The 17,425-nt window shown below is 48.3% G+C and overlaps 1 protein-coding gene across 7 annotated transcripts in view; it reads left to right on the top strand.

Annotated features, from left to right (window-relative positions):
- The first annotated feature begins 1,273 nt into the window (after positions 1-1,273).
- The window catches only part of CELSR1 (cadherin EGF LAG seven-pass G-type receptor 1), a 165,734-nt gene continuing 149,582 nt past the window's right edge, over positions 1,274-17,425 (top strand). For 4 of the 7 annotated variants that reach the window (XM_030255910.4, XM_030255886.4, XM_030255891.4 and 1 more), the window contains exon 1: positions 1,275-5,327. In XM_030255910.4, the coding sequence (XP_030111770.4) occupies positions 2,126-5,327 (3,202 nt within the window). In that variant the 5' untranslated portion in view covers positions 1,275-2,125. Of the gene's footprint in view, positions 5,328-17,425 lie in introns of all 7 variants that reach the window. The other 3 variants (XM_072920189.1, XM_072920168.1, XM_072920185.1) reach the window with 1 other exon arrangement.

Below are 17,425 nucleotides of genomic sequence, written 5' to 3'. Positions count from 1 at the left end.
GTTGGTTTTATTTTCTCTTTTCTTTTTCTTTTCTTTTCTTTTCTTTTCTTTTCTTTTCTTTTCTTTTCTTTTCTTTTCTTTTCTTTTCTTTTCTTTTCTTTTCTTTTCTTTTCTTTTCTTTTCTTTTCTTTTCTTTTCTTTTCTTTTTTCTTTTCTTTTCTTTTCTTTTCTTTTCTTTTCTTTTCTTTTCTTTTCTTTTCTTTTCTTTTCTTTTCTTTTCTTTTCTTTTCTTTTCTTTTCTTTTCTTTTCTTTTCTTTTCTTTTCTTTTCTTTTCTTTTCTTTTCTTTTCTTTTTCTTTTCTTTTCTTTTTCTTTTCTTTTTCTTTTCTTTTTTCCTTTCTTTTCTTTCCCTTGCAATAATGCGTTTCAGGGAATGAAAGCCACTGAAAGAATCTTTTTTATTCACAACCTTCATATAAGCACTGAAGAGCCTGAACCGACAGAGACAGATCGCTCTGAAAGTTGCCTCCCAGCTCCTAAAAGTAACAAACTTTTCCAAAATCCCAGTCGGCAACCTTGGGCAGGTCGCTGTTCACCACCCCATGTCTCCTTCCTGCGCAAAGCTGTTGTACGCGGGATCTCCGTAGCTCAGCTCGGTCCTTGCCGCCGCCGGCGGGCAGGGCGAGCTCGGCCGGCTCTCCCGCGGCTCTCCCGCGGCTCTCCCGCGGCTCTCCCTGTCCCGTCCCGCGGCTCTCCCGCGGCTCTCCCCGTCCCGTCCCGCGGCTCTCCCGCGGCTCTCCCGCGGCTCTCCCCGTCCCGTCCCGCGGCTCTCCCCGTCCCGTCCCGCGGCTCTCCCTGTCCCGTCCCGCGGCTCTCCCGCGGCTCTCCCGCGACTCTCCCCGTCCCGTCCCGCGGCTCTCCCGCGGCCCTTCCCGCCGCACCCACCAGGGGCCACTGCAGCCGCAGGGATGCGGCCGCAGCTCGGGCGCATCGCTCGGGCGGCTGCATCGCTAAGGGAAAAGTAGAGCGACATACAGTGATTAGCATAAATTCGTAGAATTGACATTATAACCATCAGTCATTTTCATGTCAACATTTCAACATTTTCATGGGGAGTTGAGCTTTGCTTGTTCCCACAGAAGTTTGCGTGCTGTTTATCATTATTTGCGATTGCCCCAAAGAAATCTTGAACTCAAGGCTGCAGATGCCGCCGGCTGCTTTGCGTGCTTCAGAGCAAGGCGTGAGCACGGCAGTAGATCTTCCGCCGGGATACTGGCAGCCCCTCTTGGGCCCCCACATGATGCTCATTTTGCCCTGGAAAGTAGTTTCACTTTATTCTTGCCCCCTTCGTAGCGACAATTTAATAAAATGAATTTAAATGAATTTCTGTTTAACTTTGTCCTGGACGACGAATCTGAGACGACAGGTGGCTGCTGCGTGGGGAAGCGGCCGAGAATCGCCGCCCGCGGAGCTCTGTCCACGCGGGGCAGCGGAGCAGCCGCAGCGGGACCTGCTCCGAGCCCGAGCGGCCCCGCCGGGGCGCGCAGCTTCCCCGGCCGCCGAGGGGCGCCGGGCGGCGGAGCGGGAGCCCCGCGGGGCTGAGGTCGGCCCGGCCCCCGCCGCCGCCCGGGAGGGGCCGGGCGGGGCGGGCAGGAAACCCCGCCCCGGGCAGCGCCCGCCGCGCTCCGCGCTGCCTGCACTGCTCAGCGGAGCCGAGCCGGGCCGGGAGGCTGGAGCGGGACAGGACGGGACGGGACAGGACGGGACGGGAGGAACGAGGCGCGGCGGCTCTGCCGTGTCCCGCAGCCACGCGGGAACGCGCCGCCCGTGGACCGGCCCCACCGCGGGGGAGACCTCGGTATTTGATTATCTTTTCTTCTTTTCGGCGGAGGAGAGAAGCAGCAGGTTTATGCTAATCGCCCTCTGGGGAGCGGCGGCGGGAGGAGGAGGAGAGGAGCCATTTTGAACTCACTTCAAAGTTTAAGGTGGAAAAGTTGGAGCTCTCCAGCCCGCTGCCCGCGGACCGGGACGGGGCGCGGGGCTTGAGGCCGGCGCTGCCCGGGAGGCGAGAGCGGTGGGGGAGGCGGGCCGGCGGCTGATGGATGCGGGCGGGCGGGCAGCCCGGCGGGTGGATGGATTGTGCAGCAGCCCGCTGCCCGGCCCCGCTGCCCGCTGAGCTCCGGAGATGCCGCGGCTGCTGTCCGCCGCCGCCTGCGTGTCCTGGGCCGCGCTGCTCTGCGCCCTGGCATCGGCAGGCGGCAGGGACCCGCGGCCGCCCCGCGCCGCCCCGCTCCTCCACCTGCCCGCGGGGGCCGCGGGGCGCCCCGCCGCTGCCGCTGCCGCCGCCGCCGAGCCGCCGGCGCTGCCGCCCGCCGGGCGCCTGAGGGCTGCGGGGACCGCGCCGCGCCGCGCTCCGCCCGCCGAGCCCCGCGGGCCCCGTGGCGGCGGCCCCGGCCCGCGGCGCGCCCGGCACCGGGCGGCCGCCGAGCCCCGCGGAGCCGCCGCCGGCTGCGCCCCGCTGCCGGGCAAGGAGGGCGGCGGGCGGCGGGGAGCGCGGCGGGCGCGGAGCCTCAACAGCCCCCCGCAGTTCCAGCTGCCCAGCTACCAGGTCTCCATCCCCGAGAACGAACCGGCCGGCACGGCGGTCATCGTGCTGCGGGCCCAGGACCCTGACGAGGGCGAGGCCGGCCGGCTGGCGTACTCCATGGAGGCGCTCTTTGACGAGCGATCCAACGACTACTTCACCATCGACGCCGAGACCGGCAGTGTGGTCACTGCCCGCAGCCTTGACCGGGAGACGAAGGACACCCACGTGCTGAAGGTTACCGCCTCCGACCATGGTTCCCCACGCCGCCGTTCGGCCACCACCTATCTGACAGTGACTGTGAGTGACACCAACGACCACGAGCCAGTGTTTGAGCAGCCCGAGTACCGGGAGAGCATCCGGGAGAACTTGGAGGTGGGCTATGAGGTGCTGACCATCCGTGCCACTGATGGTGATGCCCCGGCCAATGCCAACATGCTTTACCGCCTGCTGGAGCCAGGAGCTGGTGATGGGGTCTTTGAGATTGACCCGCGTTCCGGGGTTGTGAGGACCCGAGCTTCAGTGGACCGGGAGGAGGTCTCTGAGTACCACCTGGTGGTGGAAGCCAATGACCAGGGCAAGGATCCAGGACCACGCAGTGCCACAGCTATGGTGCACATCACTGTAGAGGATGAGAATGACAACTACCCTCAGTTCAGTGAGAAGCGCTACCTAGTCCAGGTGCCAGAGGATGCCCCAGTGAACAGCCAGATACTGCAGGTACAAGCCACAGATCGGGACCGGGGCAGCAATGCCCAGGTGCACTACAGCATTGTGAGCGGCAACCTGAAAGGCCAGTTCTACATTCACTCTTTCTCTGGCGCCATCGACCTCATCAACCCTCTGGATTACGAGACTATTCGGGAGTACACGCTCCGGATCAAAGCCCAGGATGGAGGCAGACCTCCTTTGATCAACTCCAGTGGTATGGTGTCAGTGCAGGTGGTAGACGTGAATGACAATGCCCCCATCTTTGTGAGCACTCCCTTCCAGGCCACGGTGCTGGAGAATGTTCCTCTGGGCTACTCGGTGCTGCACATCCAGGCTGTGGATGCTGACTCTGGAGAGAATGCCCGCTTGGAGTACAAACTCATAGAGATGGCACCATCCACTGGAGGTGCCCCTGTTGCAGGTGACTCTGGGTTCCCTTTCCAAATCAACAACAGCACGGGGTGGATCACTGTGGCTGCAGAGCTGGACCGAGAGACTGTGGAAAACTATCACTTTGGGGTGGAGGCCAGGGACCACGGTGTGCCGGTCATGACCTCCTCAGCCAGCGTGTCCATCACTGTCCTGGACGTGAACGACAACAATCCCACCTTCACAGAGAAGGTGTATCACCTCAGACTGAACGAGGATGCAGCTGTGGGCAGCAGTGTCCTGACCCTGACAGCAGTGGACAGGGACGTTAACAGTGTTGTGACTTACCAGATTACCAGTGGCAACACCAGGAACCGTTTTGCCATCACCAGTCAGAGTGGAGGAGGGCTGATCACACTGGCCTTGCCCCTGGATTACAAGCAAGAAAGACAGTATGTGCTCACAGTTACTGCCTCTGATGGCACTCGCTTTGACACCGTCCAGGTCTTCATCAATGTCACAGATGCCAACACACACCGCCCAGTCTTCCAGAGCTCCCACTACACAGTGAGCGTCAGTGAGGACAAGCCCATTGGCACCTCTATTGTCACCATCAGTGCCACTGATGAGGACACAGGGGAGAATGCAAGAATCACTTATATTTTGGATGATAATATCCCCCAGTTCCGCATTGACCCTGATACAGGCACCATCACCACCCTGATGGAGCTGGACTATGAGGACCAGGCCTCCTACACATTGGCCATTACAGCCCATGACAATGGTATCCCCCAGAAATCGGACACGACGTACGTTGAGATTCTCATCCTGGATGCCAATGACAATGCACCCCGCTTCCTGCGCGACCGCTACCAGGGCTCGGTTTTTGAGGATGTGCCGCTCTCCACCAGTGTCCTGCAGCTGTCTGCCACTGACCGTGACTCAGGCCTCAATGGCCGTCTCCTCTACACATTCCAGGGTGGTGATGATGGAGACGGAGACTTCTACATTGAACCCACTTCTGGAGTGATACGCACACTGCGCAAGCTGGACCGCGAGAACGTGGCTGTCTACAGCCTGCGGGCCTTTGCTGTGGACAGGGGCAGCCCACCACTGAAAGCCTCTGTGGACATCCAGGTGACTGTGCTGGACATTAATGACAACCCCCCTGTCTTTGAGAAGGATGAATTTGATATCTTTGTGGAGGAGAACAGCCCCGTGGGCTCTATTGTGGCACGGATCAGTGCAGCTGATCCTGATGAGGGGACCAATGCACAGATCATGTACCAGATTGTAGAGGGGAACATCCCTGAGGTTTTCCAACTAGACTTGCTCAATGGAGACCTCACAGCCCTAATGGACCTGGATTATGAGAGCCGGACAGAGTATGTTATTGTGGTGCAGGCCACTTCAGCCCCTCTTGTGAGCCGAGCAACTGTGCACATCCGCCTCCTGGACCAGAATGATAATCCACCCGTGCTGCAGGACTTCCAGATCCTCTTCAATAACTACGTGACCAACAAGTCCAACAGCTTTCCCTCTGGTGTCATTGGCAAGATCCCAGCTCATGATCCCGATGTGTCTGATAGCCTGGCCTACACTTTTGTCCAAGGCAATGAGTTAAACTTGCTCCTTTTGGACTCCGTCACTGGGGAACTCAAACTCAGTCGTGATCTGGACAACAACAGACCCCTGGAAGCCCTTATGAAAGTGTCAGTCTCAGGTAAGCGAGCATTTGAGTGCATTGTTTGTCAGACCAGCATGGGGGCATGGGCAGAAATAACACGCTTGCAGTTTAGAGTGTAGCTCTTGGTTTTCCTGAAGCAGCAATTTATCTGTGAAATTTTTGGAGAGGAACCACAAAAATCTATCAAGTCTATGTGCTGTGGATTGAAGTGTTGCTTTGAAGTTATTTTGTAAACGTGGATCACAAGGATAAATAAATATGAGTGTGCATGGAAGGGAGCATACTCCCTCAGCTGAGGTGGTATTGAGGCTGGAGCTTTTCTGATGTGGTTCCATAAAGGTAGTAAATGATGTAACTTGCCAAGATGTAGGGAATGCACAGGTATCTGTAATGCTTTCTCCCCTCCCACTTTATTTTTCTGTAAAAAAAAAGTTGAGGTTTGATATGTCTGCTTTTTCAGCAACAAAACATGTTTACTCCCTTCTGTGTACCCAGAGGTTTGGCTGGTAGTTCCTTAGACCTCAGCCCAGAGCTGGTGTGGCCCAGGTGGACTGGAACCAGATGTTCTGCTGCTGTTTGCACTGCTGACCTGCACTCCTGTGGGAAATGGCAGCTCTGAAAGCAGTGAGTTGTGGCTGTGTGATAGCTGTGTAACATGGCTAATGGCACTGGAGCTGCTTTAGTGGCACTAGGGGCAGATACTGGCCAAATGCAGCCCCCAAATCAGGGCTGTTAAGGGGAGGGAGAGGGAGGGATGCTGTGCCATTAACTTCATTGGAGAACTCGCATCTCTGTGTATGTGTGAAGACTGTTCCATATTGTCCAATATGTACTTTTATTTGAGCACAAATATGCTGTTAGGATATTATTCTTTTTCTGCTCAGTTGCTTGTTTATCATGGAATTACTTTTTATGCCTCTAATTGTGACATCAATCATGCAATGAGTAATTTCCTCTTCAGGTGCCACTCTATAAAGTTTACTGTGGACCTGATCCCATATTTCTGTTGACTTTCAAAGGTTTAGCCAGATACTTTTCTTGCTGCCTCTCTCTGCTGCCTCTCTCTAAGATTTGTGTTATTTTTGTAAAAAAAAACAAAACAAACAAAAAAAAAAGCTCAAAGTACTAGGTATGTAAAATCACACTTGGGGAGATTATTAGAAAAATAATAAGCACACTGTGGCATAATCCCAGCAGCAATTGTTTTGCTGTAAAAGTGGCCACAGTGTGCAGCAAGGCCTCGGAAAAGTGAACCACACTCTCCCTTGTGTTTTCAGGCTTGAGGTTCTTTTTTCTTCAGAAAAATGAAAGTGACATTAACTGAGCTGACTGATTTTGCTGCAGTGTATCCCCTGAAAAGCCGCTCCTGGTTCTTCCAAAATGCTAGGGTGCTGCTTATGTGGTAAGGTAAATGCTGTTTCCGTGTCCTGTAAGGACTAGCAGGAAAAACAGACAGTAGGCTTGTGACCTTAAAGAAAAACATTTGGATTAAGGTGCAGATGATTGCATGGTCACTGTTTGAACCAGTAGCTCTTTATCTGGTAGCAGGAGATAAGCACTCATCTTGGAGCACAAAGCTTGAAAAAGTTGTTAGGCTAGGTGAAGAGTGTGTTCAGTGCAGAAAAATAGCTGACATGAATGATTCCTTTCTCAGTATAATGAGTTATACGGTTTAAGTGACTGAAGTCTCAGGTAGGAGTGAAGACCTGTTTTCTTATGCAAGGGATTGATCATTCCAGCATCCTTTTCATGTTTTGTGAAGGTGTGAACTTTGAAACTGTGCTGTGATGTTCATCAAAATGGACTGTCTGCTTCGTGTCTTGAGATACTTGAAATGCTTAAGTTTTTTATGGCTAGGATTTTAAGATAATTTTAACAAGCACTGAACTACATTTGACATTTATTTGGAGAAGTTCACTGTGTGGAAATTGGAAGGGCAGTTTGTCGTGTGATTAGTCCATGAAAGTCTCACCTGCCTGGTTTCTGTGATTTATCTGATGCAGTCCAAAAACAAAAGAGACAGAAAAGAAGCTCAGACAGAAATACTCCACGGGGTTATCTCTAAGCGTTGCGTAACACCTGCAAATCATCTGTTAAAATGACCTGCCAGTTAACTGGAAAAAACGTGTCTATGGAGTAGCCATTAACCTCTCAACCCAGACAAACAGAAAGTCCTCCGCTCCTCGCAGCTGCTCCTAGGTCAGGGAAGGACTGGGACTCCTTATGAACTTGGGGGATTTGATCTCTATATGAGCCGGAAATAACAGTGGTGCTATAAAAATCTTATTTCAATCTAGCAATGTGTTATGCTGCAGAGGCATGTGTGTGCAGTGCTAGCGAGGAGCACTAAGGAGCACTAAGTAACTCACTGTTACTCCAGTGAGGTACTTTGAGACACCGATAGATACGTGGCTAAACGCAGCACTCTTTCATTTGACTTGGGGATTATTCAAATAAGCATGGTAATTTTTGCCTTCTGCTTATTAACAAAATTTAAGAATCATGAAGACCAAGCAAATGGAGCTAATAGGCTTCATAAAGCTGCCAGAAGTTTCATGTCATCATTGTCAGAGGCTCTGTGGGGTGGTGAGCAGCTAGGGCAGGCTCGGGGGGGTGCGTGGCTCTGCCCTTGCCTGGTGCTGGGGTGCCCGTGGGGTACCTGTGGGCTGTGCCCCCACAGCCAGCCAGGAACCAGCCCAGGCAGAGGAGGGAGGAATGTGGGTGGTGTGGATATTAGCATTTTGCTTTGGACTGGGAAGGAGCTTTTGAAGTCTGTGTCTTTTGAAGTGAATCTCTCTGGGTGTCCCTCTGCCTGTGCCGGTTGTACAGAGCCGTCCGAGTGAACAAACCGGACCCCTTTTGCATGCAACTGTTCCAGAAGTGCTCCAGGGGTCCCTTAAATAGGCATGTTCTCCTTTTTCTAGTGTGCCTTCAAGCTTTTCCTACAGAAAGGCAGAACTTTAGCTTTATATTCCCATGTCTGCACATTGTGTTGTTGTTTTAACAACTGGGGTGAAATCTGGACTCTGCTAAACTCCTGCCCCTCCCTGTCCAGGAGGGGCAGGATTTTACTCTGATCTTCTAAAACAAGATGTGAAGGGTCAATCAGTCTGTGATTTCTTAGTATTACTAATAAATATATAGCTTTAATTGACAGGATGGTTAAATATAATTACTTTTTGTCCACAGTGATGTTCATCATAATGTTAAATTGGGATTTATTTGGTCAAAAATGGGTTAAACATTGTTGAAGTAACATTGCGTTTGCTTGTTAAACATTATATTGCAGTTCGTGCTGGGGCTGCGGTGGGGGGAAGGCTGGTATGAGCATCAGCTTTTCACAAGCGTTACACAAGTTTGCCTGGGTATCACATTGCAAACACTGCTGGCACCTGCTTGGCTGTGTTGCCACAAGTAGTCCCACTTATCATCAACGACAGCTCCGTGGGATACAATAGATGTGTGTGCAAACTCCTCTGGGAACCCAGCCTAAATCAGCAGTGCAGGCAAAACCCCAACTGGCTGCATGCTACACCTTTTGAGTGGTCCAGATAAATGTAAAATATCATTATGCAACATGCAGAATACAGTTCTGTGAAGGTGTTGCACCTCAGGCAGTGAGGGATAGACACCCAAGCATTTCGGAGGACTGTGCAAGCTCAAGTATCATCTTTTACATTTCCTTAACTTTAAATATCCAGTGGCATTCAGTGAGGTTATTGGCTATCAGCAACTAGAAATTAACATAGAGCTTGTTTGTGTTACAATCAACTTTGGGAATTTTTACTCAGAGCTTCATAAAGAATTTTCATTATTATTGTAATTTAAAAGTCATTATTGCTAATGATCCTAAATTTTCAGGTCTGTGCCTTCTCCATACAAATACAGATGATGCAATACTTTGGTGCAGCCATTCTGAGAAAGGTGAGGCCACAGCTGTGCCTGAAATACGAAGTATTGGGGCATTACTTGTGTGTGGCAAGACTTGAGATTAAAGGGAAAAAGGAACTTCTAGCGAAAAGGTATCCTTGTGTGTCCAGGGACACCTGTGGGCACAGAGGGTGAGCATGGCATGACCTCTCAGGATGTGTGCTGGACACCAGGGCAGCACCAGGGTGCAGCCCAGCCTCGTGTCCCCCCCTTGGGCAGCAGGGCAGGTGGGGCCTTCTGAGCTTCGGGGGCAGCTCAGAAGCTGCCACCAAGGACCACCCTTGCTTCCAGGGACAGCAAGGGGCACCCAGCACCCAAACTGGCACTTAGCACCCAAGCTGCTCTCCATGGCCCCCTTTCCAGGGAAACACTGCTCCAGGCAGCTGGTGTAGGGATCCCTGTGAGTTAGGCAGTTAGGAGATGGTGGAAATGGATGGGTGGAGAGTCCTCCCCTTGGAGCAGGAAATGTGTTGGGGCCTGTTCTGTGGCTGCAGGGCTTTTGCACGCTGGCATCCTTCGGCTCCTGCCCTTCCTGCCCTTCCCTCCGGCATCCCACTGTAGAGCCAGGGGAGGAGGCAGTGGTGCAAAGGCTGCGAGGCCTGGGGGCAGTGATGAGGGACCCATTGAGAAAGGTGGCATGATAGCACAAGCTGCAGGATTGTATCTCCAGTCCTTGAGTGCTGTGTTTGGTGGGACTGAAGTGAGGGGTGATTGATAATAGCTAGCAGTGGTGACTATGAAAATTTGCATTTATTTTCCTAAAATAGCAAATCAAGAACAGTGACCATCAATTAAAGCAAGGGTAGTTCCTGGATCTGCTGTGGCTACCTGTATCCTTTATTGCATCCATATAGGTTCCACATTCTAATTCATGCTACAGCAAGGTGCATTATAGATATGTGTCCTTCCAGCCTGCTGGAATGTGACTTTCCGTTTTCAGCTGTGTGATGTGTTCCAGCTGATAAAAAGCTGTGATTGCCTTGTTGCTTCCCTACAGGCTTCCTGCCACTTTATGCCTGGGTTTCATAGGAGTGGTGTATTTTTGTTTCAAAAGACAGGAAAACGTCTATGGCAATGAGGGGAAAATATTTAGCAGAAGTCTGACTGACAAAGTAACTTTTTATGAGATAAAAGGTATCTTCTGTCTCTCAATAAATAAAATGTTTATACTTTTCTCAGCAATTTCTGAAAAGAGAGAAGCTAAGGGAACAATGAAAAAAGTATAAGAAGAATGAGAATGGAGATATGACAGTCAGAAAGATCTAATAGGCTTTACTTGGTAACAAGTCTCATGGGAAAGAAATTAAATGTAGAGAAGTACGGTGGTGGGATTACCTTGAAAACTTTTTTCCTCTCATGTTCACATTATTTGCAAATAAAGAGATAGTTGTAATAAGCATTTTTAAAAATTGAATTAGTAATTTATTTATATTTTTGATTGCTTTTTAAGCCTCAGGGTTTATTAAAGAACTGGTTTCCTTGGTGTATTCTCTTGTGATTTGCTTCCATCTCAGACATCACTGAAGTATTCTTCCTTCTGACCTGCACCACTGATTTCAGAAGAATCCTCTCTTGTTCTGTTTTTCTGGAAAGGCATTTCAGAATTGTTTTAGGCTGGGATTGTGGAACCTGCTGCAAACTGCCAAATATAGTATAAACATTGAATTGTTGTCCAGGTAATGGCAAAAGAACCCTTTGTTTAGAATACAGGAATAGTTTTCTAACTTTCAGTGTTAATATGATAGTAAACTTGCAGCAGAGGTAGTGGTGGGGAAAGCAGGTGATGTGAAGCAGCGGGATTTTATACTTCATTTTCTCCAACATCCCAAGCGTTACCTGAGGAAGTGTCTGGCTGCTGATAAAGACTATCATTTTACATCTGCTCACTGAATGGTCCATTTTCCTTCAGTGTATACACTTAATACCTTGGAACTCCCATCCATTGCTGACTCCCATGTAAGAACTAAATACATTTTCTCAAGACGTGCCATGGCTGAAGAACATAATGTGAGGTTTTAAAGTGTAACATTAAGTGAAGTAGGTAGTGTGCTCACTGCTCACCAGTAGGGTGACTGAGAGACCCTTAGCAGACACTTGTCTAGGAACCCAGACATCCTCACATTTCAACCAGTCTGGTCAGAGCATCTTGATCAGAGCATCTTGCCATCCTGGTATCTCCCAGCATCTTCATATGGAGGGTTTGGGGTGACTCAGTCATGATCGTCCTCCTCCTCAGAGTGTGCAGCAGGTTTGTCAGACACCCCCTGTGGCTGACAAGTTGTCTCCAGTCTTTGGGCTGGCTGAGTGTTGAGTTCAGGGGTCCAGGGGCATGTGAGAACATGCCACAGCTGTGATGGTGGTTCCAGTTCAGCCAGATGTGTGGCTGCTGCACACATTGGCATAGCTGAGCTCACATCCATTTGGTTATGTTGGGCACAGGTTTGGTTTGCAGCTTCACTGGGCCCCTCACTTCCCTTGTGGGTCATGTTAGACTGATACAAAGACCCCGGGAATATGACTGCTCTGAAAGCTGGAGCAGGAAACAACTAAATGTGAAGCAGAAACCGCTTTAAACCTGTGTGCAAGCACCTTTTCAATATTTAGCAGTGTAGGCAACCCTAGTAGTAATGCTCATGCATGGAGGATGAGTGAGGGAAGCATCAAATGTCAAGATACAAGATCTATGTTCTCCAGTCCTTCACCCTCTCTTTCTTAAGCCTTCAGGGTTTTGAGAGACATTTGGTGAGGACAAGCTCTCTACGTTTGAGTACTTGAGATAACAACAACTATTACCTGCTTACCTCAGTATTGCCTAAGTTACAGGGTTTGGGCAACTATCTCTTTTGGCTTCCTTTGACCTACTGACTTGCATTTCCAAAAATATCTATGGAAAGTATTTGGGAAATGTAGGAGGGTTAGAAGAGCTGAAGGTACTCAGATGAAATCTAATGACAGTCTTTGGCAATCTTCCATGTTACAGTTTTTCTGTCCTGGTTTCTGTGGGAATTATGATGTTTTAGGTAATATAGTAGTCCTGACTACTCTGGCATCTACTTTGCCATTCAAGAAACAATCATGGTAGTACTGTCTTTTCTGAAGGATAGGTTTTTTTTGTTGTCTGCTCCTTTTTTAAAACTAGTTGTACAAAAGATTGCATAAATCAAAGTACGGAACAAGTTGACAAGGAGTTCAGTTCTTCAAAGATTTGTTCACAGTGGTTGTCCACTTGAAACAAAGAACATCTGAGACCTAATTAAATTCAGTTTTGCCACTTTGTATTTCTGTGACAAGTGCCAGTATTATTACTACCACCAAAATGAAGCTTTTTCCAATGTTGAAAAACACTAAACTTTTTATAGAAATGATACAGTTTTCCAGAGGGGGCAGAATGTAATCTTTATCAAAAATTTTGAAATCTGTTGAGATTTGTCTAATACTTTTTTTAAAAATTTCCGAAGTCTTTTGCTTGAGAATGAATTGCAATGTGTTGATCTTGTTGTATTGCAAACAATATTATCAAAGGTACAGCTTTGCTTTTATGGTCAGCTCTTTATCTGGTACCATGATCATCCTCTATATCTATTCAAATGTAGGTTGCAGCCATGACTGGTTGATAAGCAGGAGGGCTGTTGACTGGAAATGTCCATCTCACCCCACTGATTAAAGAGGGAACATAAATGACTGACTTGGGCTGATTGCCTTGCTGTTAGGTGGCTAAAGTTCAGTGGGATGAACCCACCCTGAATGTGTGTGCCAGAACGGAAGGGTTTGTTTTCTTTTGGAGTGATGATTGTACTTATTTCTGTTACAACAAACTACCTGTAGTAACAGGCTTAGCAGACTAGATAGAAAATATGGGGGAGGCTGTAATTTGCAAAGAGGAAAATGTTTTGCCATGAATAATGTTAGGATATACTTTAAATATTATCAAGGGTTTGAGTGAATGAAGGGGGGAAGTATGCTTTTATGGGAATTTGGCATTCAATAAAGAAAGAAAATTTAAAAATACTTCAGAAAGATGATCTTCGCACTTTAAAAGAAGCACTTGAACAGAAATGTAGGATTTGTTGGAGAGAAAGGAAAACTGTTGGACTTTGTTTCAACAAGTCATTAATGCTGCTAAGCTGTAACCACCTTCATATTTATTCCAGTGTTTACCTTTGCCAAGCACAAAAAAAGCAAATAAATGGAACAGCAAACCTGTAATAAATCCTCAGGGGACCACATGATAAATATGGACATGTTATGTTTATCACATACAAGGGAAAGTAATCTGTTTTCAACACCATTGCCTGACGCATGATAGATGCTACATTCCATCAGGTCTCCAGCACTTTTGGAAATGACTCATATGGTCAAAATATTTCAGTGTTTTTTGAAGAAGGCAAAAGAAAAAATCCCTTGTTAACAGCTGCTGTCAACATGGCATCTCCGGCCTGCTGTGGAGTCTGTGGGCTAGGCCCAGTTTTAGGAAGAAGCAAAAGGTTCTGGACCCCACCAAAAGGGGCAAAGCAAGGACTATGATATTAGATTTGAGTTTCCAAGATGTGATGGCCAGCAGCTAGCAGTCTGATTTTGCTGTTAGATCCCAAGGTTGTTAGGTTTGGAAGGTGATGTACTCAGGGTGGATCTCTGTAGCTGCCATGCCACCAGAGCACACATGATGGGCACAAAGATCTGCTGAATTTATTGGTATAGCTGGATCTTGCTATTTCCTTTCACTAGCCACAGATCAGACTCCTTGATCCTATTCAAAACTGATGTTAGCAAGTCACTGAGCTTATTGCATTGAATTCCTGTCACAGCACTTTTTAACTTTTCAGGAACCAACTCAGCCTTTCATTTATTTGTGTGCTTGCAGTGTTTGTGCTGGCTCCATTTCTAAAGGAGACCCTTGAACATCCAAGCTGTGATTTTTAGTTTTAAAATTGATTTGGCTGTGTGCATTTTGTTTAAATCATGTAAAAGCTGTCCCACACCAGTACATTTCTTGTTTTAGCAGCCTCCAGACAGTGCAGGCACTGCTCAGCAGTGACTAGGGAAAGGCATTTGGCACCTTCCACAACTTAGGTCTAGTAAGAGGACTTGGATCTAACCAGCAAGTGCTAGAGCATTTGACTTGCAGGTGCCTGTTCCCTGCAGCCCTATTCTGTTTTAGGCAGTTAAGTGTCCTGTAAAGTGGGAATACTTGAAATACCATCCCACTACAGCTTGGGCACTTCACTCAGCACAGCGATCAGGACAACTCAGTGAGGGCAGAGATGGGCTGGGCTCCAGCCCTTGATCTAAGGGCTCTCACTGTGCTGTACATTAAAGAGGAGCCGAAGAAGGTTCACAGGCTGTTGTGGTACTCGCATTTCCCATCTCTTCAATAAGTGCCGTAAGCCACAGGATCACACTCACTCTTGCAGGGTGCAGGAGAGGAGGTTTCTGGCTCTTGTGCATAGGCACCTCTGTCAGCAGCAGTGTGGGCAGTCTGCTTTTTACCCTTGCTGGATGCTCTTTAGGCTATAACTCGTGGGATCGTGGGATCACGAGCCATTCAGGCCATGTCAGGACTCGGTCACTTCTGGTTGTAACCAGGAACTGAATTCTTCTCACCTGGGAACTTAAAGGCAAAATAAACAAGAACACTGGGAATTTCCATGGAGTACTTTCCTGTTGATCAGAGATTATTTGTTTGCCTCCTGGCTTTAACAAATATATTCTGATTTTAAGGGGAGCAGCCCCCCAGATGGGCTAAAGGGTTGGTTATGGAAGAATTCATGGGCTCAGACTTCAATTATGCTGCTAAATATTCAGCCCAACCCATCTTTGCCTACTGTTTAATCCTCCTTCTCACTGCAGTTTGCCATGATGATAGACTTGCTAGCAATTATCGACATGTTGCTGCTCGTCACTTGGATGCAGTGGCTTTTCCCGCGGTGTGCTCGCCGATGCTGTAGACAGCCAATGCTGCCCTACACGTGTGGTAAAGGTCTCTTGGCAGCAATGGCTGGGCTGAGCTATCCTGTTGGCTGACTCAGTTTCCCTTCTCACGGGGTGCATTTCTGATGTTGGCCTCCTCTTATTGACACAGCGTAATTTAGTGATATGTGGTCTGCATGATGAGCTCTCCATCTGGCAGATAATTGCCTGCTAGTTTAAATCCCATCTTAACTTCAGTTTCTCAAGCTCATGAACCTGCTGGTGCCTTCTGGTTAGTTTTGCAGGGTGTCTGCAAAAGGGTTGGGTACAAATTATAGTGATGTGGGTAAATTTCTCTGGGTTTTTTTGATTGATATGTAAGACAGATTAACTTTTAGGTCCTACTTATGAAACTACCTGACATTATTCTGCATTGAGTTTGGCAGAATGACACCTGGGTTTGTAGACCAAGCTGCTGACAGCAGGCACTGGTTATGTAGAGTAGGACCCCAGGTATGTTCTGGGACCTCGTAGATGCTGAAAGGTTATTACACAATATATGCTGGTGTTTCTTTTTCCTTCTTCCATATATTTTTCTCCGTTCTCCTTTACACTCACTGGATCTGTTTGCCCTATCCTGTTGTGCAGCAAGGTGCTGCATCCCTGGAGTTTGCTTGCTGCACGTTTGTACAGAGCCATGCACAGCAGGGACCTGCTGTAAATAATGAGGATAACCAGCAGACATCGACTGAGTGGCTGCCCTGTGAGATAACAGACAGCAGAGCTGGGGACATCCTGGGCCTGGCCCACGGTGTCTGTGACAGGCGCTGGCAGCTGCCCACCAGGCACAGGGCTTGCTGATGGTGTGGCACCTCCCTTGTCACTGCCTTCCCTCTTGCATTCAGGGAGGCAGAGCAGATTTCTCATCCACTGCACTTCTTCTGACCACTGTGCTGTCACTTAGAAGGGTGTGTTGGTGCAGGGTGAGGGGCAGAGTTCATCCCTTCCTGGGATGCCTCTTGAGAGTGCATTGCCCACGCAGCCCTTGCACTTCCATTGGCAGTTCTGGGTTGAGAACTCAGCAGTGATGGCTGCTGCTTGCAGCTTCCAGAGGTTTTGCAGACACAATCCTTTGCCCTCTCCTTGTGCAGAGCCCAGGGAGTTGCAGCATAAGGTGCTGCTGACAGCCCCACAGAGGTCACCAGCACAAGCAGTCACAGGACATCTGTGTGCAGCTCCAGGTTGCAGGATATGCTGCACACTGAGTGTCAGTGCTTGTTGTCTTTGCAGTCTGTGCAAGCAACACCTGTGTGGCCCAGTCTGGGTATTGATGTTGACTGTATTTTTTTCCTATCCCTTGTGAAAAGGTGCAGCTGCCTTTATTGACTTGTGCCTTTGTGCCTCAGCTACCCTATGGCTCAGCTAATAACAGTGTCTGGGACTTTATTCAGCTTTAAGAAGCTTTAAACTAAGAAATTCCTATTTACTACTAACAGCATTGATGGACATTACTGATTAATGGCAATAAATTCAGGTTGAGAACTGAGAGACAAGGACTTTTTTGTGTTCTGTGCAGTGAACATGCTTGTTTTCTATGACTAAATTTTACAAACTTTTGTATGATCTGCTTTTAAAATGTGTCCTTTGCCAAGTGGTGGGGATTTCTTAAGCTGAGATGACTGATTAACTCCTTTATCTCAGCCAACCTGCATCAGGCTGGGCTGAAGCTGAGATGCTGAGATGATCAGATAAAATTCTTCACACCACTTCTGACAGTTAAGTGTCCATCCCTTCTTTTTCCCTTGGGGCAAGTCCTCCAGGAGAGTTTCTCCTGCTCTGAGGTTGTGTCTGTGACTCCTTGAGTTTTTGCTCTGAGTTTCTTTGATCAATCTGTAGCTGTTAAAATATTCCATTGCTCTTTTCAAGGCCTAAGGGGAAAGTAAAATGACAATTCTGATGGCCAGTTTGAAAGCTTTCTCCGACTGGAAAGCATCCCAGGGGACAAACAACTTTACTCACACTCTAGCATCCCATACTGGTCATACAGGATGGCTTAGTGCTGCATAAAATTTGAATATTGTGCATTTTCAGGTATTTCAATGAACTTATATAAGTGGCTAATGATAAGAAAACCCTAATTAATATTTTTTCCTGTGATGAAACTGAATTTTAGAGAAATCAGGTTGTGAAATTCCCAGTGTTGTTCTTTGCACTGTAGAGCCTTTGTGTTTACTGCTGTAGTCATATTACATGACATTGCCTAATACCCAGCAAGGCGTATTCTTGGCTCATTCATC

Source organism: Taeniopygia guttata, chromosome 1A, assembly GCF_048771995.1.
Source record: "Taeniopygia guttata chromosome 1A, bTaeGut7.mat, whole genome shotgun sequence".
Classification (NCBI taxonomy): domain Eukaryota; kingdom Metazoa; phylum Chordata; class Aves; order Passeriformes; family Estrildidae; genus Taeniopygia; species Taeniopygia guttata.
This window is presented reverse-complemented; position numbering and strand designations above follow the sequence as displayed.